General features: G+C 37.8%; 3 protein-coding genes and 2 non-coding genes across 5 annotated transcripts; 1 reads left to right on the top strand and 4 right to left on the bottom strand.

The window, feature by feature from the left end:
• Positions 1-657: 657 nt before the first annotated feature.
• On the bottom strand, positions 658-5,800 carry LOC117784189 (extracellular superoxide dismutase [Cu-Zn]). Its single transcript, XM_034621851.1, has 5 exons — positions 5,676-5,800; positions 2,492-2,560; positions 1,973-2,429; positions 1,883-1,904; positions 658-933 (listed from the first exon to the last, which is right to left on the bottom strand). Exons 2-5 carry the CDS (start codon positions 2,552-2,554, stop codon positions 825-827), a joined length of 651 nt encoding a protein of 216 aa, XP_034477742.1. The 5' UTR covers positions 2,555-2,560; positions 5,676-5,800; the 3' UTR covers positions 658-824.
• Positions 5,801-6,712: 912 nt separating this feature from the next.
• LOC117784075 lies at positions 6,713-22,044 on the bottom strand. Its single transcript, XM_034621679.1, has 5 exons — positions 21,295-22,044; positions 13,401-13,505; positions 8,619-9,025; positions 7,514-8,551; positions 6,713-7,447 (listed from the first exon to the last, which is right to left on the bottom strand). The coding sequence occupies exons 2-5, from the start codon at positions 13,476-13,478 to the stop codon at positions 7,048-7,050; spliced, it is 1,923 nt and encodes a 640-aa protein (XP_034477570.1). The 5' UTR covers positions 13,479-13,505; positions 21,295-22,044; the 3' UTR covers positions 6,713-7,047.
• On the bottom strand, positions 9,249-11,113 carry LOC117784076 (persulfide dioxygenase ETHE1, mitochondrial). The gene is made up of 5 exons (XM_034621680.1): positions 10,375-11,113; positions 10,155-10,299; positions 9,735-10,098; positions 9,556-9,674; positions 9,249-9,496 (listed from the first exon to the last, which is right to left on the bottom strand). The coding sequence occupies exons 1-5, from the start codon at positions 10,570-10,572 to the stop codon at positions 9,441-9,443; spliced, it is 882 nt and encodes a 293-aa protein (XP_034477571.1). The 5' UTR covers positions 10,573-11,113; the 3' UTR covers positions 9,249-9,440.
• On the top strand, positions 18,485-18,556 carry Trnat-ugu. The gene has a single exon. It is a non-coding gene; the product is annotated as a tRNA-Thr (tRNA).
• A 2,943-nt stretch (positions 22,045-24,987) lies between the features above and the next one.
• On the bottom strand, positions 24,988-25,059 carry Trnat-ugu. Its single transcript has one exon. It is a non-coding gene; the product is annotated as a tRNA-Thr (tRNA).
• Positions 25,060-25,451: the final 392 nt, after the last annotated feature.

Raw genomic sequence — 25,451 nt, forward strand, 5'->3', positions numbered from 1 at the left:
TTTTAGTAAAATCTCTTCTCTAAAATTCTCTTTATATTTCCGGGGAACTTGTTTAACTATCGAAATGTTCAAATTTCTATTGAAAATTAATATTTTATTTCTTAAGAATCTTTCAATATTCCAAGACTTTCTTAATAAGCGTATTATTATTTATATAAGTGGGTTTATTACTAAACGATCGACCGCGGAGTGTAGGACCCGGTTCACGTCATAGTACCAAATAAATTGCGTGCCTTCAAGTGAATAACGGAGAAAGTTATAAATGCTATTCATAAAATAAATGCCAGACTGTGCGAATAATTAAAGAACTCGGTAAATGTGCGCTTGAAATTGTAAGTTGGCACCTAGAAGCATGCAAAAACTTGGCTCCTGACTGCCAAACTCTGTCATCATCCATTCCGGACGTTTTCTAGGGGCGTTTTTCTAGAGGCGGATGCGTGGGTGAGTTTTACTTTTAGGTTGATTTTAATGTTGCGTGTCGCGCTTTCTGTTGGTATTTCTTTAAGATATCCACAGAAATGTCCAACTGTGCATGCCAATTTAGCTGGGTCACTTTGGGACCTACATAGAACCTCCCTAGGAGCCTATCTGGTCGCAGAAATCTCGACGATTGTTGTTGTTTTTTTTTAAATTAAGTGGATCGATTATACATAAATATATGTGGAATATAACAATTTCGATTTTATTTTGATGAACAATTCAGGCAATTTACAAGCAATTTAGTAGTAGTTTAGTTTCGTTGGCTAAGTATGAAATGAGGAGTATTTTGATAAGTTTTTGATAAGTACATTATGGAATACGATATGAATGCAAATTATAGTCTTTCACAATCCACGCGCTAGGAGCAGACCCACGACGAACGTGACTATTGCCAAGGATTGACGTAGTGCTCCGGCACCGCCACCTTGACAGGGCCATTCCAGCAAATCTGAGCTGTAAGTAGAGTTATGCAGTTAACAAAGGCTGCTTGCACCAGTTGATATAGGCGGAGACGGAGACGGAGGAGACGAACACAGCACAGAGAACACTTATAGATAGTACGGATATGCATATGGATAGGGATGACGTAGCAGTGGATATATAACATGATCGTGCGGCTGATCGTGAGGCACATAGAATGTGGGTTGATTTACAGCATGACTGCGTCGACGACTATTGTGCAATGTTGATGCTTGTAGTTGTTGTTCATGTTGTTGTTGTTGTTGTTCTTGTGGTGGTGGTGGTGGTGTTGTTGCGGTGTACTGTTCGTATGAGGAGGAGGAGGCGAGTGCGCTGCAAAAACAAAAGCAGGCCCAGCAGAAAGTGAAGTAGATTGAGGCATGAGTTCGAATTCGAATTCGAGTGGATGATGTGGATTGTGTGGATGAACAGTTAGTTGTTAGATTGTGGATTCCATGAACTGTCGACAGGTTAAGCAAACATAAATATTCGAACTAGTTTGCTGGACATTGGCCTAACCGTTAGACTTCCACCAGGCTAATGACGTTAATGAGAATACAAACCCGTATGGTCATACCTACCCTTCAAGTCAGAACTTATCAATAAAAGTTGATTTAGGCCTACAATAATACTATTAATGACTGGCTAAAAAATACAATACACACAAATACACTCACAGACACACTTATATGCATATTAAAAGAGCGCGCACATAAATTGTGTGAATGTGCAAGACATGTGACAAGTGTGAGGGGGAGGGAAATATTTAGATGCGTGCGTAGAACAGTTACAGTTAGCAGTATATACGTGTAGAGAGAGAGATAGAGAGCGAGCGCGAGATTGAGCGTAAAGAGTAGTTATTTATTAGCTGACACAAATGAGAAAAAGTTACTTCTAAAGAGATTGCAATTAATTTCAGATTTTCTCTTGGACTGATATTTACTTAATTCCAATAACGCCGCACGCTGCAAAGAGAAAGAGAATGTGAGAATTATGAGTATTTTCCCAATTGGAAAATTGGGGCTTCTCTTACCGATTCTGCCGCCTGCATTGCCAGTCTTCTTGGAGTCGGTGTGATTGCCCAGTCCGAGATCATCCTCCAGTTCGTGCAGGACAACGCCACGTCCGATGATTGTGCGCTTGCCGGTTAGACTGATCACGGAATCCGTGTAGGTGATGTCGATGATGCCAGTGGAGTTCACCTCAAGGTTGCCCAAATCGCCAACGTGACGGATCTCGTGATGGGGTGCACCATGGTCCACCTTATCGGGATTGTAGTGACCGCCCATGCTGGCACAGCCATTGGTGAGGTCTCCCTTCTCGTGGATGTGGAAGCCATGTTTGCCCGCCTTAACACCCTCCAATTGGACTCGCACATGCACACTCTGACCACAGTCGTTCTGGATGAAAGTGACGTTACCCTTCACCTGGCTGTTGTCCGCTTGCACGGGTCCAGTTAAAGTGGCAATCGCCTCAACTACATTATTACGCTATCAAAATAAGATATTGATTAATTTCAATTTATTTCATTAATTGCTGTAGCAGCACTTACCGTTTGTGCGGCAGCACAGAGAGTGCCACACAGAGCCAGGGTTATGGTCAAAAGGCGCAACATGTTGAGCTGCAATTGCATCAAGTGTTAAATTTAGCACGTGCAAAATCTGTGAGATTTCAAGTTGAATGCGATTGTCGGAATATGTGAAAAATATTCATATAATTCATTTGCATCATACTGCTTATTCAATGTGATCCAGTTACGTCAGAGACTACACCTGACACCTCCACCTTCACCTATATTTTTGCATGCCAGCTGACACCCCACACAACACACACCCCACACACCCCACAGAACACACACACCTATTCCCACCTTCAGTTGCCACAGTGATCGAGACCTTTTATCCAATTTAGAAACAACCGCACTTTCATTTGTCGCACAGACGAGCTCATTTAGTTATCCAGCTAATGGATTATACGAACATCAGAGATGATCTATTGAATAACTTGAAAGAATTATCGATGATTTTCAAACATATTTTTAAGATCATGGGGTATAATTCAAAGATTAAGCTCAATCAATTCAATTACTATCTAAAATATCAATATATACTATATATACTATACTTTAAAGAAATTACTTGTATTACTTTAAAAACATTAAATCGCCATAGCTGACGTTCTGCTACGATTTGTGGGGGCGGAGGGAGGCGTGGCTTACTTTGAAACAAACTTGATCTGCGTGGGGTTTATAGAAATCTGTGTGCCAAATTTGGTTACTCTATCTGTTAAAGTCTCTGAGATCCTTGTGTTTATACAGACGGAATGACAGTTTTTCGCGATTTACGGGGGCGGGTCAAAAATTTAAAGCTAACTTGACCTGCGTGAGTTTTATAGAAATCTCTGTGCCAAATTTGGTATCTCTATCTCTTATAGTCTCTGAGATCTAGGCGCTCACACAGACGGACGGACGGACGGACAGACGGACATGGCTATAAGTCGGAGATGCCTTCTTCTCCCTGTTACATACATTCCAACGAACTCAATATACACTTTTACTTATTATTTAAGTAACGTGTATAATAATTCTTAGTACAACTATGGTATTTAAGAATATTAAAATACTAATACTACGTTTTCTTTTAAAGTAACTTTTCTGAGGACTTGACCTTAACGTAACATTACTTCAAAATAAAATGATATACTATGCGACTCTTAAGACTGCACATCTCTATTAATACATCAGCTGTTGCCGGCTTGTCAACGATTTATTTATTTAGTCGTCGTGTGTGCGGAATTGAAGCGCCTAACCTCAATTTATGGAACGATTTGTGGGTCATGCACATTGCTTATACATATAATATACATATTTCGTATATACCTCTTCACTTATTTAAAATATTCGATGTAAAAGCAAATGAAAACAGCCTTTTTCACAGGGTTAAGTGCGAATGGCCTACAAGTCACAGTCGCAGTCGCAGTCACAGTTGCCGTTGCCGGTTACGTGAAGGTCAATCAACAATCTCTTTTTGTACGCACTTTTCAATGAATTTATGAGTAAGTATTTTGAATGGTGAGTAGTTTATGGCTTGATACAATTTAACGCAGATAAAATACGTTTATTTTTAATGCCTAACATAAATTAGGCTAAAGCAAGTGAATCCGATAAGCATCTTCCGTTGGACTTTACCTCTTTACTTTCTTTTAAAACAATAAGAACTGAATATTTTCAAACACTAATACATTATGTTCATAATTATCGTATTTTTAAAGGAAAATCAATGAATTTTAAAATGCATACTTATTTGATTGTGTCCAACTTAGTCTATAAATTTCATAGACATCATTTAACGGAGGACGCTTTTGTTACTATATAATGAAGATGATCTCAATATATGACGAAAATGTTCTGTCGCTACAGAGTATATTCAAGTCTGAATTTCATTATTATTTAAGATTCCCGATTAGACAGTAATAAGCAGTTTGAATGATTTCATATTATTAATTTGGAAATGTTCACCTTAAAAGTAAGTCAATTAATTGGAAATACTGCCTCAAAGCCGTATCTGCATCTTAAAAATGGAATGCGCTACTACTCCAAGTGATAACTCGTTGCCGGCACGTAGAAAATTCGAAACTCACACGGATAAGATAAGCATTATTGTTTATATACTAGAGTTAGTATAGCAATGAAGCTAAATTAGTTACAGTCAAGAATGTATATTTAAAGTAGCGTTCCCAGACCCTAATGACTGAATACTATACAAAGCCTCATTAAATATGTATCACAAGGGTCTTGCAGCTCTAGCAAATGCGACAATTGTGATTGATTGAAAATTAATTACCTACATGCTCGCTAATAGCTTTTAATTCTGAGTTTAGTTCCTTGAGTTACTACTGTTGTTCTAAAAATCTGATATAAGTTGTTTAATCAGTATAACAATATTTTCATACGTCTTTAAAATTTTTCATTAACAATCAAAAATAATCTGTTTTTAGATGATGATATTGCATTGTCAAAAATGTCGACTAACAAGTTAAATATGTAGACAGGTTTGTTTACACTATTATTAAGTATTTTCGATGACCCTGGAGCTCAGATGCTAATTACCTAAGGAAACCTTTACTCTCAGGTATTTACTACTTTGTATGTAGATAGTACAGAGATATACTTTGTGATCGCTTTTTTAAATTAGCACACAATAAAATAATGATTGTCTCACGATAATTGGTGGAACTGATGTAAACTGTTGAGACAGATAAGAGGAGAGTACAATTGTTCTGTGGATACTGCAACACATATCAAATTGTAAACATTTGTTGTTGATATTCTTCGAATTTGGGTACAAGGGAATCGTTTTAAAGAAACAGAGGCCAAAGCAAGCGTAGTTTGCACTTTTCTTTTATTCTTTATTCCTACCTTATACTTTTTGGTTCTTTTTGGAATCCATATATGGATCGACAGAACTGGTTACAGCAACCCACGCGAGGAAGGCGCAGGGTACGAAAAGGAGAACGGTTTTTGTATTGTTAAATATGCGTATTCGAAAACAGGTTTACTTATTGTTTCATTGAAATGTATAAAGAACAATTAACCAGTTTTGTTGTTGTTGTCTAAAAAACATTCATACTCAATTCATTTGCGCATTATTCACAAATTTCGCATAATTTGTATGGAATTATTTTGTGTACAGTTCTTCGGTTTAGTATTTCGACAATTGTTTATTAAATGCACTTACCTAGTTAGCAACTGTTTGTCTTGTTGTTTTTGTTTCGTATTTATTAATTAATTGCACACGAAAATTACCGCTTGAATTTCGATGCACCGTACCGCTGGCCTGGAGAACTGCGACGCAACTGATTTGAGCTTTGGCATTGCGAGCGCATATCGACTAAGTACCTGAGCCTCTGCCAGCGTTGACGGCGACGTTGTGGGTGGCAAGGCACGAACAACGATCGCGCTCTCTCGCTATCTACCGTTCATGCTCACGATTACGCTCACGCTCTGAATTCTGCATTTACTCACAATCTCGCTTACCTACACACTTATCTTCAAGCGCTCTTGCAATACGGCGGTAGGGTTAGCTCTTTAGAGTGCCCATATTTGGTACATAGATTTCAATTGGGAGTCGAATGCATTTAATGAGACTAATTTGACATGCTTATAATAATGCATTTCCTTTAGTAAATTTAAATTCTAAAATTGAAATATGCTGAAAGTGCTCAAGTATAATCAATTGACATAACGACGGCTAAACACGACAACGTGAGCTTCATTCAAATAATTATCATAAATTCTTAATGAATGAAGCAGAAGATCGTGTCTGTTGGCAAAAACTTTGAACTTAGAAATAACAAAATGCTTCATAAAGAGAAGTACGGGTAAAGGAACGTACTACCGTTACAATATACACATACCATTTATATTTTTATACCCGTTACTTAACAAATAAGTAAACGGGTTTATTGTGTTCGTTGAAGTGTATGTAACAGGGAGATGGGGTAATCTTCGACCTTATAATCAACCAAAGTTATTAAAATTTGCGTCAATACGAGCGCCCAAAAGTATGCTGTAGTTTTTCTTAGGTAGTTATTTCTATTAAGTACTTTAATATGTGATATATTGAAATTAGTAACGGGTATTGTATGATTGGGATCTCGACAATAGCCTTTCCGACTTGTTTTTTAATTCAAACTCAGCCATAATACGAAATCATTTTCCTAAGAACCTTTGTAAAATTCTTCAATATAAATTATCAAAAAAAAACTAAGTAAATAAGTTGATGTTGAATCAGAAATTTGTGTATTTACATTATAAATTGTGCTAATAGATTCTACATTCAATCGAACTCGATTCTCTCGAGTTTGCGACAATGATGGTGAAGCGTTATAATAGCCAAGCCCTACTTAAGATATCTGGTAAGTACATCGAGAGTATAATTAAATTAGAACTTTTAGATGTATGAGAAAATACACATTTGTAAGCTTATAAATAATTAGGGTATTAAATTTTGCACATGTCCGCCTGCTGGGGAAATTTACTGCGAAGCAGTTGTTTCTCCAAAATCTAAACTAGTTCCAGATGTTGTTATAGCTAAGTAATAAAATAATTCAGATGAGTTTGTGCCTTCCTAGTGAGGCAGTATGAATGGGGCTGCAGTTCTCGATGAAGAGACCTGCACCTGGTGCAGGACCATGATTCTGTGCATCCTCAGTGGGCGAGGAGCCGCCGCTGTTGCTACTGTTGTTGTGAACCCGCTTCATGGGTCGCTTACGATCCAGATCGGAGCAAGGATGCAGCTCCACCGTCTGCAGACTCTGGGCGCGCTGTAGTGAAAGGCGCAGTGGCTTCTTTGGAGGCGTGGGTCGCACAGTGCGAGATTCCGTGGATGGTTTCGATTCGTTCTCGCTGTCAAAGTCGAGGGACTTGACGCTGCGCATATCGCTGGGCAGACGAGCTCGAAGGGTCTGAGCCTCGCTCTGACGTGGCGTATCCCGCCGCCTTTCCAAGCTACAGATGAGATTGGAGAAATATGAAGTTAGTTAATCTGTACAAAACAATTTCTCTCTGTCTTACCCATTGTAGTGATTGAGATGCTCCACGCTGCGCGCATGTGTGCTCATTAGATGCTCCCTGTGCAGCTGCTGTTGCTGCTGCAGTGCATCCCGAGATCGATCTCTGTCCCTCTGCCGCTCGTGTCGATCTCGTTGCCGTTCCTTTTCCCGCCTCTGCTGCTGCATGTAGGCCGAGTCGCTGTTGATGGATATCTTAGAGGCAGACAGCGACTTGGACGGCATGGAATAGAGGTGCGAATGTGGCAGACGATCGCGCAGATCAATGTGTGTGTTCTCCTTGATCAGAGTCTTGGTAACATGTGCCGGCTGCAGTTCATCGGCCACCAGCTCAATGGGTTTGCCACCGACCAAGGTGGTAATGTAGTTGCCCCGCTGGAAGATCAACGGCTTGTCCGGCGGAGTAGAGGGAGAGGGTGGTGAGGATATGCTTATGCTGGTCACGTGTGCATTGTTGGACTGCGTTGTCGCTGCGGACAAATGTTGTTTCTGTTGTTGTTGTTGATGATGATGATGTTGCTGTTGGAGTTTCTGCTGCTCCTTGACAGTTTGCAGTTCTCGCACTTGCTCCTCCAGGTACGAGATGCGGTGTTGTAGTCGCATGTTGTTCTCCTTCTCCTGATCGAGTTGCTTTTGTGGTATGGGCACGGATTTTTTGCGCAGCACAACCATCTGGCATTTTCCGGAATTTCCCACATGTTTCTGCAGTTCCTCCTTCGTCTTGCTGGTCACCAAACGACCGTTGATCTCCAGTATGCGATCGCCCTTATATAATCCGTCTCCCTCGAGAGCCCACTCCACAAAGAAGCCCGGCTGATCGGGTCTCTGTTGAGCTGCCCAACGTCCGGAGGTGGCGTGTACGGCGTGCAGGCTCAATGTGACGCCGGAGCTGATGATGTTGTACAGCGTTTGTGCCTCCGGCTTGGATTTCTCCAGGCGAGCCTGTAGAGCTCGTGCCTCCTCCACAATCGATAGCATCTGCAGCTCCTCCCTGCCCAAAGCATACTCAAGTTCCGCCTGTCGAATACGTATGTCTATGTTGCTACAGAAAAGGAAAACAAATAGTCAGTATATGGAAAATAAAAGAGTATTCCATATAAGTTACTCACTCTGTGATGTCCAGCTTCTCCAGGGCGCCCTTTAGGTTCTTGATCTTAATGCGTTTATTCTCCGCTTCGGCCTTGAGGCGGTTCAGTTTCTGCTCGGCCGCGGGCTTCTCGGACTCATCAAGAGCCGGGCCACTGGGGCGTGGCAATTTGCCCAGGCAGAGCTGAATGCGAAGATTCTGTATAACAGCCTCGCGATCCTGCAGAGCGGAACGCAACTCCTTCGACTCACTGCGTGTGGAGCGCGAAGAGAGCGTACCGCCCAGAGAGCCGCCCTTGCGTCGACGTCCCGTTGTGGAGCAATGTGAGGCAGCGCTGCTCAGCTGCAGCTGCGTGTCATGATTGTTCTCCGACGCCGTGTGCAGACTGTACTTGGCTGCGTTGGCACAACTCTTCGGATTGAGAATGGTCTGTGAAGAAAAGAGCGTACAAATTTGATTTATTATAAAAATTAAAATTATCCAGAACTTAGAAAAAATAATTTTAAAAATGTTATAATTTGTTTAATAATTGTTTATTAAAAATTTATTTTATAAAGCATTTCATGTTCTGAAGAGAAGGGACAGTAAAGAATAGTTTGAAAACAGAAATCGAAAGATATTTTTATAGTTAAGTAAATTCACTTATTAAAAATATATTTTATTTATTTCGTTTATAAAGCTTTGCATAGCAATAGTTTTAATATAATTATTGATTTCATAATGATGTAAGACATAGATTATATGCCATCCAAGATGAAATTTGAGCCTAGTTGTTGATTTCCATGTCCCTTTAGAAAGTTGAACCTCCTTTAATGTAATACATTTCTGATGTATCTTGCAGAGGTTACTCCTTGGGAATATCGTACACTCCACACTCGCGATTGGCAGGCAGCGAGGCATCTGCAATATATAAGTTTACAGTTAGTTCCGCTTTATAATGACAAGGTCTGACTGTTTACCGATTTTCTTTGGATAGGGCAAATTCAAGTTGTCCATAATCTGAATGAATTCATCAAGGCTCTTTGTCAGTCGCGGATTGTAGCGCTTCTCCTCCCAGACACTGCTCTCCAGTTGACCTCTGCAAGCAGAAACAAAGCGTTAACCAGCATTATTTGCTGTCTCACTTGCGCTCACTCACTTATAGTCGTGGGCCGGATAGATGCGATAGTTTTCCGGCAAACTAAAGATCTTGGAGTGTACATTCTCGTAGAGACTCTTTGAGCTGCCCTCTTGGAAATCGGTGCGTCCACAGCCGCGAATCAGAACTGTATCTCCGGTGAAGATGCAACCCTGTTCACTGATAACGTAACTCATGCAACCATTGGTGTGTCCAGGTGTGGCCAACGCATCGATCCAGTGACGTCCGAATTCAATGCGATCACCTTCTTTGATATGACGATCCGCCTTGGCACCACTAGCCGCGGCGATAACTGACTGACAACCCGTTAGCTGTTTTAGCCAACCACTGCCCGTAATGTGGTCTGCGTGCATGTGTGTGTTAACTGAAATAATTGGTAGACATTCATAATAGCTCAATTTTAATTTAGCTTCCACTTACTGGCATACTTCAGCTTAAAGCCCAAGTCTTTTACTAGCTGAGCATCGCGTTTTGCCTGCTCCAGAACAGGATCTATGATGACAGCGTCTCCACTTTTTATGTCCGCCAGCAGATAACTGTAGGTGCTGCTCTCCCCATCGAACAGCTGTGGAAAATTGTCAATTTCATAAAGTGTTCAGCGATTACATCACATAGATTATCTGATAACGATAATACTCACTTGTCGAAAGAAGAAATCCGGAGTAAATGGTTTCCGTTCCGGCAGACTCATTGCAGCTTGTTGACTATGCAGCAATCGTGGTGAAACAACAGCAATGAAGCTTTTAAAATTAACAGTCCTCGTTACTGGCGCAGTTGAGCGAATTAACGAAGGCAAGCAAGCGAAGGCCGAAAGCAGACTGACACTCGCGACTCGCATTTCTGTGGGGCTTGGCTCTCACTATGAAAGTGAGAAGTGGGTGGGGAGCGGAAAAGAGCGCCGATCACAATCTACTCGCGTTGTGCGTGTTTGTGTGTGTGCGCGTGGAGCTTAGTTTAACGCTTAAAGCTCTTGTCGTTCGTTTGTTTTGTTGTTTTACCGGCCGCGTTGATGTTGCGTTAATCTATGGTTGTTTATTTATAATATATACTCAAATATGTATTTTTGTATTTATTGCATTAATCAATTAGCACAATGTTATCGCTTAAGATCTTTGTTTTACGACTGATGAAGTTTAATAAATCACTGATATCACAGGCATATACATACACATACAAATGCGTATGAATTTAATATTTGTAGGAATGTTAATCACAGCACAGCTGGTTAAATATATTGAATAACACACTTTAAAATAACAAACAGTTTACAAACATGTAAAATAAATTGCACATTGAACAAATAACAAAACAAATGTGTATGACAAATGAAAAAGCTGCAGAGGCAACAGCTGTTGGCACGCGTAAATTTCTTCGTCAACTGAAAAGCTTCGTCAAGTGCGTTGAGCTTTTATGTGTTGGTGCGATAGCGCGAAAGCTCGCTAACCTGTTGCTTTTGACGTTGACGTAACAAAAGCTTTTAACTGCGAGTACGTGCTCAACGACATCAAACCGAACGAAGAACCGAAATGTGTGAAACAAAAAGTGCATTAAGAAGCCGGCAACAGCCGTTACAACGACTCTCAAATGCACTCAAAGAACCACCACCAAATGGTGACACACCCTTCATAAGTAGAACTAAAAGATTACGAACCCAGCAACTTTGACCGGTCAACCCCTTGCCTTGTAATAATATTCGAGAATTGCATCTGCAAGGAAGTTCTTAAGAAATTTTTACAATTACTCGTCATGACCGGACATTGTCCAGTTAAAACGTGAGAACTTCCTGGTGCAGTGGTCCTTTTTTTGACTTTTTACTTAGATCATAAATAAATTTACATACATTACGGAAATTTCTCATCGGTTGCAACTTTGAACCAAATATTTCGTGCTAAGAAGTTTGAATAATTGGTGTAATTTTGTGGAAGAAATTAATTGACCGTATATGACACTTGGTTATTCTAATACGCTTCCAAAGGGTGTAAAATATACACCCGGGGTGATAGCTTCGGTAATGATCGTATTTAGTATGCTATATCAATCAGTATTTGGTAAAAAAGCAAAAAACATATTGACTGTAACACATAAATAACTATTAATACATACTAAATGAGTGCTCATTCGCAAATTACCTCATCTTTCTCAAAAATTTTAAAAGTTACGCCTTGCATTCGACTCTTATGACTAATAACGGTCCACTTCGGTGCTAAACATCTAAAAATACTCATAATTTACTGTTGCTTTCAATCATTTCGTTTCGAGTGAAAGTCATTCAATAGAAGAGTTTTACTGTTGTTATTTTGTTTAGTGTTATGGATGACTGCCCCACCGTTTTTTCAACTAATTTGCAAGGCACTGCTTTGTATTATATTTGGAGTAGTATATGGAAAGTCTTCGATGAGTTTTTGTTGTTTCTTTATGCGTCGGCGGAAGTAGCCTCGGTATCTATAAGTAATATATGAATCAGTTTTTATAGTCTAATGAGCACCCGCAGCTGTAGCTTTTTCAATTTTTTTTCCATCTTTTCATTTCTCCGAGTTTAATTTAATTGGTATTTGTAGGTGCAACATGAAAAGCATTTAACTTAAATACTTAAACTTGAATTTTCATTAAGATAAGCATACTAACTTACATTTCAACAATTTTAAGTTCAAAAGAAAATTTTAAAATTTAATCCAAATGAAATAATCATAAATAATGTGCGCTCCATCGTACTGCTTAACACTGCTTGCTATTGAAGTCAAGTTGTAAAAGATATAGAATCTGTAGTTAGCCGGTTTTTATTTAACATTCAGACTTCTTTGTGAATTGTTGTTTTAATTGCACAAGCTGATTGCTATCAGAACATCATGAGTACTTAGAAGTTAATTAAAAGGCAATTCTCGATGTAGTTAAGCAATCATTATATAAATTCTTGCATAAAAATAAAAGTATTTCATATTGTTTATTATGTTCTGTAAAAATTAATAAATTATATTTTGAGTAAACAAATGATTTTGCATCACACTAATTTGTAAAATAAATGTAAAGAAAAGATCTTAAATTTCATGTTTTTTGTGAAATCGAAAAAAGCGTTGACTTTTCTCATATTAACGAATTTCGATACTTCTTTTATGTTTTCAGTTATTGACGAATAATTAAGTTTGTGTGTGTTGGCAAGATTTATTGCCATTGCAAGTGGGAATGAGTTCGTATTTTGGGGCCGAGAAAGTGTTGCTTAAAAATGCATTACGATGCATCAACAATTAACAATTAATAGCTGTAAACTGTTGATGGTCTGTGAATTCATGGATATGCGAGCACTCAATGCTTTATTGACTTGCCGATTTTAATTAAGTTTTCCAAGTGCCGCCGCACACATGTTGCATGTTGCAAGTTGCATGTTGGCTGTAGGCTATGTACCTTGTATTTGTATCTATATTTGATTTTGTGAATTTCATTTTGGACAACTTTCTAGTGTGAAATTATGTAAAGTATCTGATGCTAACGCTTGTCTAGCTTGTTTTTTATATTATCTGTGCGTGTTTTAAACTAATTAGTTGCAAATGATTTGCGCACTTATATAATCGAATTAGACAATAGGGCGCCAGTAGAGTGCACCAATCATAATTTATGGGCATACGTGTAACATGATTATATTTACACAACTTGAACTGTGAGTTCACTTACCATAGAGGCCGATTTCTGTTTGGCAAAGGCGCGATGATGCGCGGAAATCGGTTCGCTAACCACACTTCCGGTGTCCATGTTCCAATTGGAGTTGCTATGGGGTCTCTGCAAAAAATAAAATAGAAGAAAAAATTCACTTTAGCAATTGGAAATATACAAATCTTTTGGAGAATAATACACTGAAAAAAGGCCAACTTTTAATATCAAGAACATTCATCTTAAAATTTTGTTTCTAACACTCGTGACAAATTAAAATAACATTTATAATATTACCAAGACAGCTTAAAAACTCTATACAAATCAATAGTATAAAAATATATAAAGTTATAAATAAATTTAAAATAATTTTAATTTTTTTTCTTGATTTTGTTTTTTAAGGTAATTTTAATTTTTTTTTTTTAAAGTTCTTAAAACCAAGATGTGTTTTCTTTATATAAGTATTTTATGTTCTCGACGCATTTTTTTGACCAAAATTCTTAGTTTTGAGACCAAAATCTTGATTTTAGTACATTTTTTTTTATCAGTGTACACTTTGAACTTTTAGGTCCCTTAAATGGCACCCAATGCCCAAGTGCTGCCACTTTAAAGTCACTTTAATTTGCGTTCCGCATCGTTGCGCTAAAACAATCGCCAAGTTCAGGCTGTAGAGTTTGTCTTGGGTCTCCAATTCTCGGTTCTACAGTCTACGATCTACTCGTATGGTCTGCATTTTTCGGTTCGTCGGTCTTAACAACTTTGGCATGCTACAATTTTGTAGCGCGCCTCGTTGAGAGCCAGTTTAATTAGCTCTTGTTTATATTTAGAACCTTCTATCTATGCACGAGTCTAAGGCTCCATTAGGCCCTAAAACGTGTCTTTTGCTGCTAACTGAAAAAAAGAAACAGAATAGTCATAATGACATGCAAATGTGCTGCAGGGCGTTGAATGTGCCGTTACTGCAGCCACAGCAACTGCAACTGCAACTGCAACCCACTGAGCTGCTGATTGTCAGTTGCAAGAGAGCTCATAGCACGCACTTTCGTTCGTATAGATACAAATTGTAGATACACACACTCGCGAGTCTTTGTCTGGGAGCCGCAAAACAAAGATATGCATTTGATATGCAGATTTGCCTAGCTACACACAAGGTACACACAACAAGATACAGATACATATACAGCTATGTACATTGTACAACCAAAGATGATGTTGCTGCTTGTTGTCTGCATAGATCACATTACCTAATGTGGCGGCAACTGTTGCCTTTGTGCTTTTCACTTGTTGTTTTTTCTCTCTTCTTCTTGTCTTACAGCGGCGCAAAGCACACGAAAAAAGGAACAAAAAAAAAACAAAGAGTCGCATTCATAGCTTGTCATAGATACTTGTGACACACAAATGTATCTGTCAGATGCTGCCCCTAAGATTTCCTTTGCATATGCTAATGGCAGAGAAATTAATGTGTTTGGAAGCGCTGCTAACCGTTAGTTTCCTTTTTAATAAGTCTGCTAAGAAGCCAAGTTCTGAACAATTAATGGAATTTCAGATGGAATTCACAAAACACTCTATAGATTAGATATAAAACATGATATCGATTATCACTATATTTTAAAGAATGGAAATCTGAAATCGTTCCCTAAAAATCTAAGAGCTCAACCTAGAGAAGTTTTAGTTAAAAAAATTCTACTGTAATTAAGCAATACAAATTTCTTTTTGGCAATATTTTTTAATAAAGATTCTTAAAAACTTTAAGTACTCGTATGGTTATCAAGTGTGCGCTTTCAGTACTTATATCTGTATCTGTATCTGTAACTATTGTTGTGCATCTACTTATAACATCACTTTGACATTGTGCTATTTTGGATGAACTTCCTTGTCTTCGAGATGAAACAAGGCAGTCATTAGTCTCTTAGACTAATTACCATGCTGGCATCGTTCTACAAATTCAACTTAGAACTTCATCAACATGACAGCTTTGAGTCTTATCTGGGTTTAAGGTTGTTTTCAGTTTGCGTGTTGCCTACAGGTAGACAGGTCGACAGGTAGACCGTCAGGAACTACACTACACGACACGTTCTAGTCATCATCATCTATTGTTTTGCTGATGTTTCTAAATTCGAGAGCCCATCATTAATCTAATTTAGCATTAATGCTTAATTACGAACTGACGAGACCCAAATGAGAGATTTCTTCAGGTGTATTTTAGATGCTGCGAGTGGAGTTTGTTGGAACTGACTTACGACAATTTGTGCAAATTGCAGGCTTGTCAAAAGTCCAAAGGTCGCTAAATTGCTACAGTGTCAGTTACAGCGTGAGAGTACAACAACAACAACATCAGAAATTTCTGCGCTCAAGCATGAAGATCATTGAACTACGTATAAATGTATGTATATAGAAAAATAAACTCATACTCGTATAATATGTTGCAGAATTTGCGTGGCCAACTTGAAGGGCTCTGCTCGCAATTCAATAAAAACAAGTGCAACAAGACATGGCCATAACCCAAGACTTTAGACTTAAGACTGCAACTGCAACTGCAACTGCGACTATTTCCCAGGCACACACCCGGAGTCGTGTGGGCGCTAAAGGGGCGTTGAATCTGCTGAAGCGTAACCACGCCAAGACCAAGAGCAAGAACAAGACTACGACCAGAAGAACCCTAAGAAATAGCCAGAGTTGGACCTATGGCCATGTCTGATAATTACCAAGCGATGGTCGCCGTCGCGTACCAAACGAAAAAAGTTGCGGTGGCTTTAATAAGTTTACGAGGGGGGATCAATAGGTTGTAAGACTTCAACGTAAACATGTTGTGTTCTGGGCAAAACTTTGTAGAGTAATAAATTATGAATTCTCTCAATGGTGTCGACAGCTAGGTCGAAAAGAATGTTCTACATTTTGGAGCGGATAATTGTACTATATAATTGAATTATTTCGGTGGATAACACCAAGTCAAAATGTATTTAAAATTTCAAAAGAGTTCAAATCAATAGAATAATATCTCTTTGTCATAGATAACGGAAAGATAAGTATAACGGAAAGATATGTTATAAGAATTTTAAACAATCTTTATAAGCAACCTTTACAAAAGCAACATTCTATAGTAGCAACCTCTGTATAAGCAACTTTTTGTATATCAAATTTTCTATACAAACAACTAGTATTGTTTTTTTTATTACATCTCCGTACTTCCATAAAAATGGATAAAAATACAAAAAAAACCGATTTCTTAAAAAAAAAAATACATTTTTAATGAATTGCATGATGGCAAGAAATCTTCAGAGGTCTGCACAAGGATCAATATCCATAACCTTGCCACCAAAAAATATTGTTTTTGCGATGAATTAGAGAAAAAGCTGTTTTTATAGTCTTACTTGATTTTATTTTAACATATAAAACTTCTTAATAATCTTTATGTCGCAAAACGTATTCAATTTAAAATTTATACACCTTTTTCTATATTAGCTACTTTTTCTATATAGGAAACTCTTTTTTAAACATAGTTTTATTTGAGTTGCTTGTATAGAATGTTTACTGTATTTGTATTGTGAAGTTATTATTTATGTATATATTTTATTAAAACATCTATAAATACAGAAGAGTAAAAAAGAAAGCTAAATTGATGTTGATAGTTAAGAAAACTGTTTTTTCTTAAACGGTCCTCGCTTATGTTTTTTTATTTACCTAACATAAAGTGAAGCGGCAGCATGTTTCCGGTGTTATAGACAACAGAGAAACAGAAAATTGACAAAAAAGAGCCGCGTTTTGGCACAGGGTGCGAGAGGTGAGGCAGGTGTCGGGTTAAACAGTTGAACAGTTGAACTGGCTGTAACCAAGAATAAGAACTAGTTGCAAATGTACTGTTAAATTTATGTTGAAATATACACAAATTGCATTCGGCTGGTCAAGCAACTGGGACATCTGCAAGGTGAAAGAAACTTGTTGGCTGCGGATTCAAGATTCCAAATTCCGGTCTATCAACGGCTTATTAACTTATGTTTTCGAGTTTGGCATCAGCTTTGACTTTGACCGAAAATGACCTGAAAAAATGGTCACAAGTTTCGAAATTAGTGTCGCTTATGTCGCCTGAAGTGAATGGTCGAGTGTAAAAGGTCTCGAGGGAGATCAAAATGCTAAGAAAAGCCAAGCAGCAACTGATCATGGTCATAAATTCTAATTAGAGAAGCAGTTTATTCGTTTCTTGATGAAGAGATGATTCTGCTGATGTCTATATGGTCAGACGTCTCTAGAGGGAAAACTAAGTGGTTTGACGCGTCACTGAATTGGTTTGCTCTCTTTGCCCATAAATATGCATTGAAATTATAGCTGATCCCTATCACTTGACAATTGCATAAATTACTTGTACTTGCATCTACGTAAATACGATGCAGTGAAAAGCTCAAATAGTTTGATCGCCAACTTCCAAACTTCCCACGCGCTGTTAATCTTTGCCCTGTACGAAAATTGAAATGAGCTTTTTATGCTAATAAAATGCACGAATTCAAAAGCAATTCCATTTCAAATTACACACATAACGCATATAACATTTATACAGTTGCTGTTATTATTGTCGTTGCTGTGCATTCGAGTGTGCTGAAATATCTGTGGAGACGTTTGCCCCCCACGTATAAAATGTCCAATTTAAACGCGTTTTCTGATTAAAGGTGTTGCCCGCTCGACGTTGTCGTCGTCTGCCAGCTTGTTTATATGTATTTTCAAATATACCTATTTATTTATATATTTCACTTTTGATTTTGAAGCGCACCTACAAATTGTTGCGAGATGAGCTCAGTGCGCCCACAATTTGTTGCTTGTTGCTGTAATGGGCAATGCAAATTATTATGTTCAATTACTAAAATGGAGATGACACCTGTTTTGCTTTCAAATACAGTCTCAAAAATAAACAACAATTAATTTAACGCTTATGACGCGGCAGTTAATGCAAATAAGCTTGTCTCTGTTAACGAGCGCTGCTAGCTATTGGCGCTTATTTAAATACGCTGTTAACTTTACAGATGGCTGCTAACGTATGTTGTTAAAATTTTCTGTTCTGTTAAGAACCATTCTGTTCGCGTAAAGGCTAGTGCAAATCAGACAACTTGCCAACAAGCGCCTCTTTAGCTCAGTGGCAGAGCACTGGTCTTGTAAACCAGGGGTCGTGAGTTCAATCCTCACAGGAGGCAACCTCAAAATCTGAAGAAGTTACTTTTTAATTTTATTTTTTTATTATTTGATTGAATTGTAAATTTTAAATTTATAAGAACAGAAAAATGCCATACCTCAAGGTTTTAGTTATTGATTTTACGAAATCAAAGTATATTTTAATATTGATTACCAAATTTTCGTGTTGTTTTGCAGTTTTTAAAAATGTATACTCTATTATTTTGGGTATAATAGCTATCTCAGCACTGTTTGTGTGCATTGAAAAAAATTATCTACTTCAAATTAACTCAATTTCTAGTGTGTGTTGTTAATCGTCGGTTTTGTTGAAAAGCTTTTGTTATTGTTTTTTTTTCAAGATTATTAACGAATCATTATAAAACATTGAGTACATTGGTACAATGCCAAAGGTTTGTGTGTTTTATAAACATAAACATTTACCCCCCAGGTTGGGTACGGTATTTCTGAACAGCTGTTTTACGCTGATAAATACGGGTACTCTCATTTATGTGTGAGTACTCAAGACTACTGGTATCTGATGAATGCCTTTGGCACAGTTTCAATTTCAGCTCGAGCACTTTATAGTCGTAATTTATGTGACCAAATGAATTGTTTGTCACACACACACAAATTAGCACAGCTCTAAACTCACTTGACAATTGTGCTCTGGTATGTGTACAAGTGTTTCACAATAATAATAATAATATCAACAACAACAACAACAACCACAACAATAATGACAATGGCAACCAGAGCGACATTGATAAAATAATCACCTTAATAGAGGCTGAGCACATGGTCAGCAAATGGACCAGCGACAGACTCTGAAATGGCCAGAAGAAAACGAGGAACTGGGGAAACTGAAGTGGGTATTACAATACACAAGTTAATAGACTTGACACAAATACGTTTTGTTTTTAGGTTCGTGATTCTGCATTAGCATTTCTTCATCTTTATCATCAACTTTAGCTTCAACTTCAACTTTGACTTCAGCTGGTGTAAAGTGGTTTACCTGTCGAGACTTCTTAGCCAGGTGTTTGGCAGCTGTGCTGCGGGTCTAAAAGAGTGCGAGTACTCGTACTTGGCCATGTTGATAATTAGCCATAATCTCAGCGTACAATTAACGTCAATGGGATCACCTAGAATGTCATTTGGGTCGCGTGAAAGTTGTGCTGGCAAATCATTTATGCAAATCAATTCTCTAAGCTCTAGAAAGTTTATAGACTGGACGATCGTACATAGATATAAGATATTTAAATATTGGTTATTGTCAATCGAAACGAAAGTGCAAATTATTGTTGTAAATCTTTCAGCGATTTGTCAAACATCGGAAATATCAATCTTCACATTCACAGCGAAATCTATAGTGGAAGCAGGTGAAAATAAAGATCATGCTGAATGAAGCTTTAATTGTTGTGAGCTTTTTTGAAATGAAAGTGAAACTAAAACAGTTTTTAACTCATCGAGAAGGTTAAATCAACAAACTGAACTCGTTAGCTGCTTTCCAATCAAGCTCGAGTTGCATTTGAGTCTAGACTCTGAAGAGAAGAAAAGACTTGGGCATATGGAGAAGATTTACATATCAATGGCCAGCAACTTTGATTGGGTTGTTGGCATTGAGCACAAAGACAAATAAACTCGTAAGACAAGAGACAAAGAGCAAACGAAAAACAAATACGACAAAGTCAACAGAAGAAGAATCTAATGAAAATATGTTAATCGGCCCCCGTCTCAACATCCTGTTCGGGACTGGGTCCAAAGGGTTGCTCTTGGCCCTTTTCGAAATTCGAATCTCAATAAACCTGGTACCGTTTGTCTACCTCAATTGTTATTCAAATGCAATGCACACAGACGGAGACAGAGACAGAGACTCTTAAAATTAATGACAGTATCGAGAGAACGAGACAATTGGAAACACTGAAACACTGAGATACCTGCCACAGCCACTGCCACTGTTGTTGAATTGAATTCAACAATTACCTGAGTCTGTGAGTCAACCGCAGAAAATCATATGTAATTATAGCGCTGCATCAATGCATGAACATTGGTCAAGGGCAAACTAGAAATTCCAATAGAATTTCAATTAAATGGAACTCTTGATTTGATTTTGCCCCGATACAAAATTGCCATCCAGTCAGATAATCAGCTGATTGAAATCGATTTTAATTACTGAAAGCATCAGCAATTCAAATCGCGTTTTAATAGCTGAGCGCCTCGTAATTTATTTCTTTATACTCGAATGTTTGTTTGTATATGCTTTAAAACAATTTTCTTTCTTGATTGCGAAAGGCAATTCTTTTGTTATGATAAGCCAACAACTTTCAAGCCAACTCTGGCAGGTCTTTTGTCTGCGGTCTATCCACAAAAAAACAGATATATAAAAAAAGAGCAGAACAAAATCTTTAGCTCTATTAGGTAGCTATTTCGTAATCCATAATTCAAGAGTACATTTTTGCCAAAATGCGAGAACGTGAAGTGCAATTTAAAGTCAAGATCTGAAGTTTTTGCAAATCTTCAGCTGAAGAACCTTGCATAATCATTTTGTGTGCACATATAGTATACAATGTGTACTTGGAGGAGCGGCCTTAGCTAGATATATTGCCACATCATTGCTGGGTGCGCCTTTAGGCAGGCTGCACTGTGTGCTAAAAATGTAACCAAGCTGTAATCATTAAATGATTTAACCTTTACAAATGACTTGCACTCCACTGAGTAAATCCATGCTATAAGTTTCTAATTTCAGTTATAATTGATCACTTACCTATAGGAATTTGTATATGTTCGGTAAATGTAATTCTGAACTGCCTTTGTGTCGGTTTCGAAAATGTTTAAAACACGCATCAATAAAGGAATTTCAATTCAATTCATTTCATTTAGTTTCGATTGAATTCATTTCGTGCGACTTTTGTTGCAATTATTTACACTTTGGCAATAAATCAATGAAAGCGGCTATTGTATGAATCTGCTGCTGCTGATGCTGTTGCGTTTGCCACCGCATTAAAGAGCCAACTCCGAGACCGTCACTAAATCGACGCACAATTTACTATTATCGTTGTTATTATCTTTTATTTATTTATTACAATTGTTGATTTGGCTTTCAGTTCAATTTTTCAAATGTTGACCACAAATTATTGCCGTTTTTGCTTTGATTCAATTAATTTAATAATTCAATGATTCAACTTGTGCACTCTCGCACATCGCACACAATTCAATTTCCGTTCGTCATACAAATGTGTTTGATTTCCTTTTCGCTGCATTTCCGTTCTCTCCCCCCTAAACCGAACAGAAAATTCACACTCCAGCGCGAAAAACTAATAAACAAACGACAACAACAACAACAATTTACAAATATTCGCGTCGCGACTGACGACTCAAGTGAGTTCCTTATTCACAAGGCAGCACAATTCCAAGTTGCGCAGGCGCACAACAATTTAAGTTTTCAAAGATCGTAACGGACGCGAGAGCGAGCAATGAGAGAGAGCAACAGCGAGAGAGCGCAACGTTGTGTCTGGCACGACGGCTACTTGAGCACTGAACGTGCTGAGCAACAGTAACAGCGACAGCAGCAGCAACCGCAGCAGCAGCAGAGGCAGCGACTGCGCCAAAGAGAGGGTAACATTAACAGTTTATGTTTAAGAGTAAAAATATTCATTGAAAGCTTGGAATATTATTTTATTTCTTATTTATTTGTTTTAGATACACGTATTCTTAACGTTTAAGTAGAGCTACTTCATATTATCGAACAAGTCACACGAATTTAAAATAATTGCTTTTATAAAAATTATTTAACTTATGTTATTATTAAGTTCATAATTATAAGTCTAACATTTTACAATTTAAAATAAATGCTGAGAAAGTTTTATTATTTTATTACATATTAGGTAACTATGCATTTGTTGTAAAAATTATGTAATATTTTCATATAAATTTAAAAGTATACTATTATTTATTTCATATAAGTTATTTTATTGATTAATTTTTTCAGATTAATAAATGTTAGCTTTAAAGTGACAGTATCAACTAAATGCCAATTTGTTAAATTTCTAGTAAAAGTCTTAGAACCTTATGCCTGAAAGATGCTCTATACTAAAATTTATAGAAATAAATAGAATAGAATTAATAACAAGAACAATAACAAAAATGTATTATTTATTTGTTGAGTTCAACTTACGCTTTGTTCAGGCAACAACATTGATGCCAGCCCTCGCTGTTACACGCTTCACAGTCGCGTTGAGTTTTTGATCTCAGCTCTGCCGAATTTGGTGGTGGGTTTTTGTGAAGAGTAAGCCAACAAGAGAGGGAGACAGAGAAAGAGAGAGTGTGGATGTGTTTTGTATGTATTACTAGGGCAAGCATAGCTCGACTTTGGTTTAAAAATATGTATAATAGTCTTTGCAGTATATAGTTAATAGTGCAGTGCATTGAACTCCCCCTTCCCAGCTAGGATTGCATCTTCGATAGGAGGCGTCTCCTTATTTTGACAGCTGCCATCGGCTTGAGATTTTTATGATGTGCATCTTAAATGTCCATTTCCGTGCTCTGATAATCGCTCGAGTTTCATATTGGTAAACCCATTGACTGACTGACACACGAGGCAGACAAATGCTTGGTGGTGCCTTTATGAAGTGGCTCGGCATTTTGATGTGGCTTTCAGATTCAGATAGAGATCAGTGCGCGCTCGTGCGCAAAGTCAATTAAAATGATCACAACAACCCAAACACGGCACTACCATACTGCGCAACCCTTTGTTGTAGCGGGGATGTAGCACTTGGTTTATAAGGGCGGGGGTTGCCAGCGTTGATTACATTTGCCCATTAAAAATCATTAAAATTAGCACAGCACGAAGCACCCAAAACAGACACACAACTAAAAGGCATAAATCAAAAAACGAAAAAAAAAAAAAAAAAAGGATGCATTTGTGCATTTACCAAAAATATGCGAAAAGGTCCTTTCGCATGCCGTGCACGCGTTTCAAGTGCGCACACCCTTTTTTTTACTTGGTGGCAAGCTTTTTTTTATTCAAAATTTCGATTAGCTAATGTTGCCGCCCATAAATCAAAGCTCGGACAATAGTGCGGGCCCATTAAAACATATGTAGAAAACAGTGAAATTTGGACATGCCGTTAGTCTATTACAAAATCAAAACTGTTTAAAATAGCAACAAAAAAAGAAAAAGTTATTACCATACAAGTTCGTTGTTTGAGTCTTTTGATTCTGCGTTTCATTGACACTGCGAATTGTGGTGACAAAAGAACTTGATGAACAGTAAGAGAGATAGCAGAATCGAGACTACGCAATATCAGATATTGTGTGTATATATGTGTGTGTGTGCCTGTCAACTTGCCACAAACCACAGTGAGCAATAATAAAATAAAATAACAGACACTTCCTTGAGGATACCTAGGCGAGGGGCAAATAACAACAACAATCACTTGTCGCTGTCATTCCACAGCTACTTTTTTATGGTTTTCCCGAAAAAGGAAAGAAAAGCAAAGTAAACATAAAAATGCCGCAAGTGGCAGGAAAATCTCACAAGCATTTACTGGGAACACAACTCGGGCCAAAGGCCACAGCAGAAACGTTGTAAATTGTAATTTTGTGGCTGCACGAGAAACACAATATTCGGGGCACTTGAAAAAAAAAACAGGACGGTGCCTGCCACGCTGAACTAATTTATGCCCCAGGCCAGGGTCAAAGCGATGCCTGCATTTCCAATTGCCTCCTCTTACATCAGAAATAAATACTTTGCTCTGCTATTCCCTCCGTATTAGCAATTAAACAAATTTATGCAGTACGCCGATGCTGCATGTATGCATGTCTATATAGTATGTTGAAATGCAGAATTGAGTGGCACTTTCAACAGTTTCAGCTGCAGTTTCAACAGTTTGTCAGGTGTCTATCCCGGTTCCCAGTTCTGTCGCTTCTAGCTTTCCGGTTGCCAAGTGCATGTTCATGACACATAAAACATTTCATGATCGCGGAACCATAAATTGTGTCACTAATGCAATTTCGCAATTAAAGTGCAACAGGAAAGTAACTTGAACATCATTGGTCCATAGAATTTGTTATACTTTTGAGTACACTTGTTCTTAATTTTTGTAGATTGCTCATAACTTTTATGAAGTGCATTTGTATCTTTTGATTTATTTAAGCATTTTATTTAAACAAGCAAAGAATCTCCAGTGATCTGTCTTAAAATGCGTTCACTGTATCTACTTATTATTTATATGCATAACTTAAGATTTTAAACTATATTTATGGGCAGCAATTCATTAAGAATTTTAAGGTTTTCGATTTAAAAAAAAAAATATATTTAACTGACTTCTCATTTTACATAAATTGAATATGATTGATTGTTTATTAATCAACCACGAGCTGCGACTGTGAGCTGATGTTTGTAAAATATATTTTGTATTGAAAAATATCCATGCTGAAAAAAGAAACTTTAATGGATTGCCTCCTGTGAGGATTGAACTCACGACCCCTGGTTTACAAGACCAGTGCTCTGCCACTGAGCTAAAGAGGCGGCTGTTTTAATGGCGCAAAAGTAGCGAACTTCAGCTACCGAACTCAAGCTGCTTCTCTTGCAGATGCAAGCTTTGCAATTGTATCTGTGTATCTTGTACCTTGTATCTCGAATGCATAACTGGGGCGAACACATGTTGACACAGTTGTCGCCTGCTGCTTTTGCGGCTGATAACTGTTTTTCATGTTTTCGACAGCGTCAGATATGAAATGTGTATAGGCACGACAAGGTCAGAGTCAGGACCGGATATTAATTTTGAAAAATTACACACAGTCATACTTATTATTAATATTATCTTAATAATCATCATCATCATTAACATCATCATCATCAACTGAGCTCAACCCAAACGTGATGTCGATGTGCCTCGGGCTGTGCGCTTCAGTGGCCCA

This window comes from Drosophila innubila (assembly GCF_004354385.1).
Source record: "Drosophila innubila isolate TH190305 chromosome 2R unlocalized genomic scaffold, UK_Dinn_1.0 1_C_2R, whole genome shotgun sequence".
In the NCBI taxonomy this organism is placed as follows: domain Eukaryota; kingdom Metazoa; phylum Arthropoda; class Insecta; order Diptera; family Drosophilidae; genus Drosophila; species Drosophila innubila.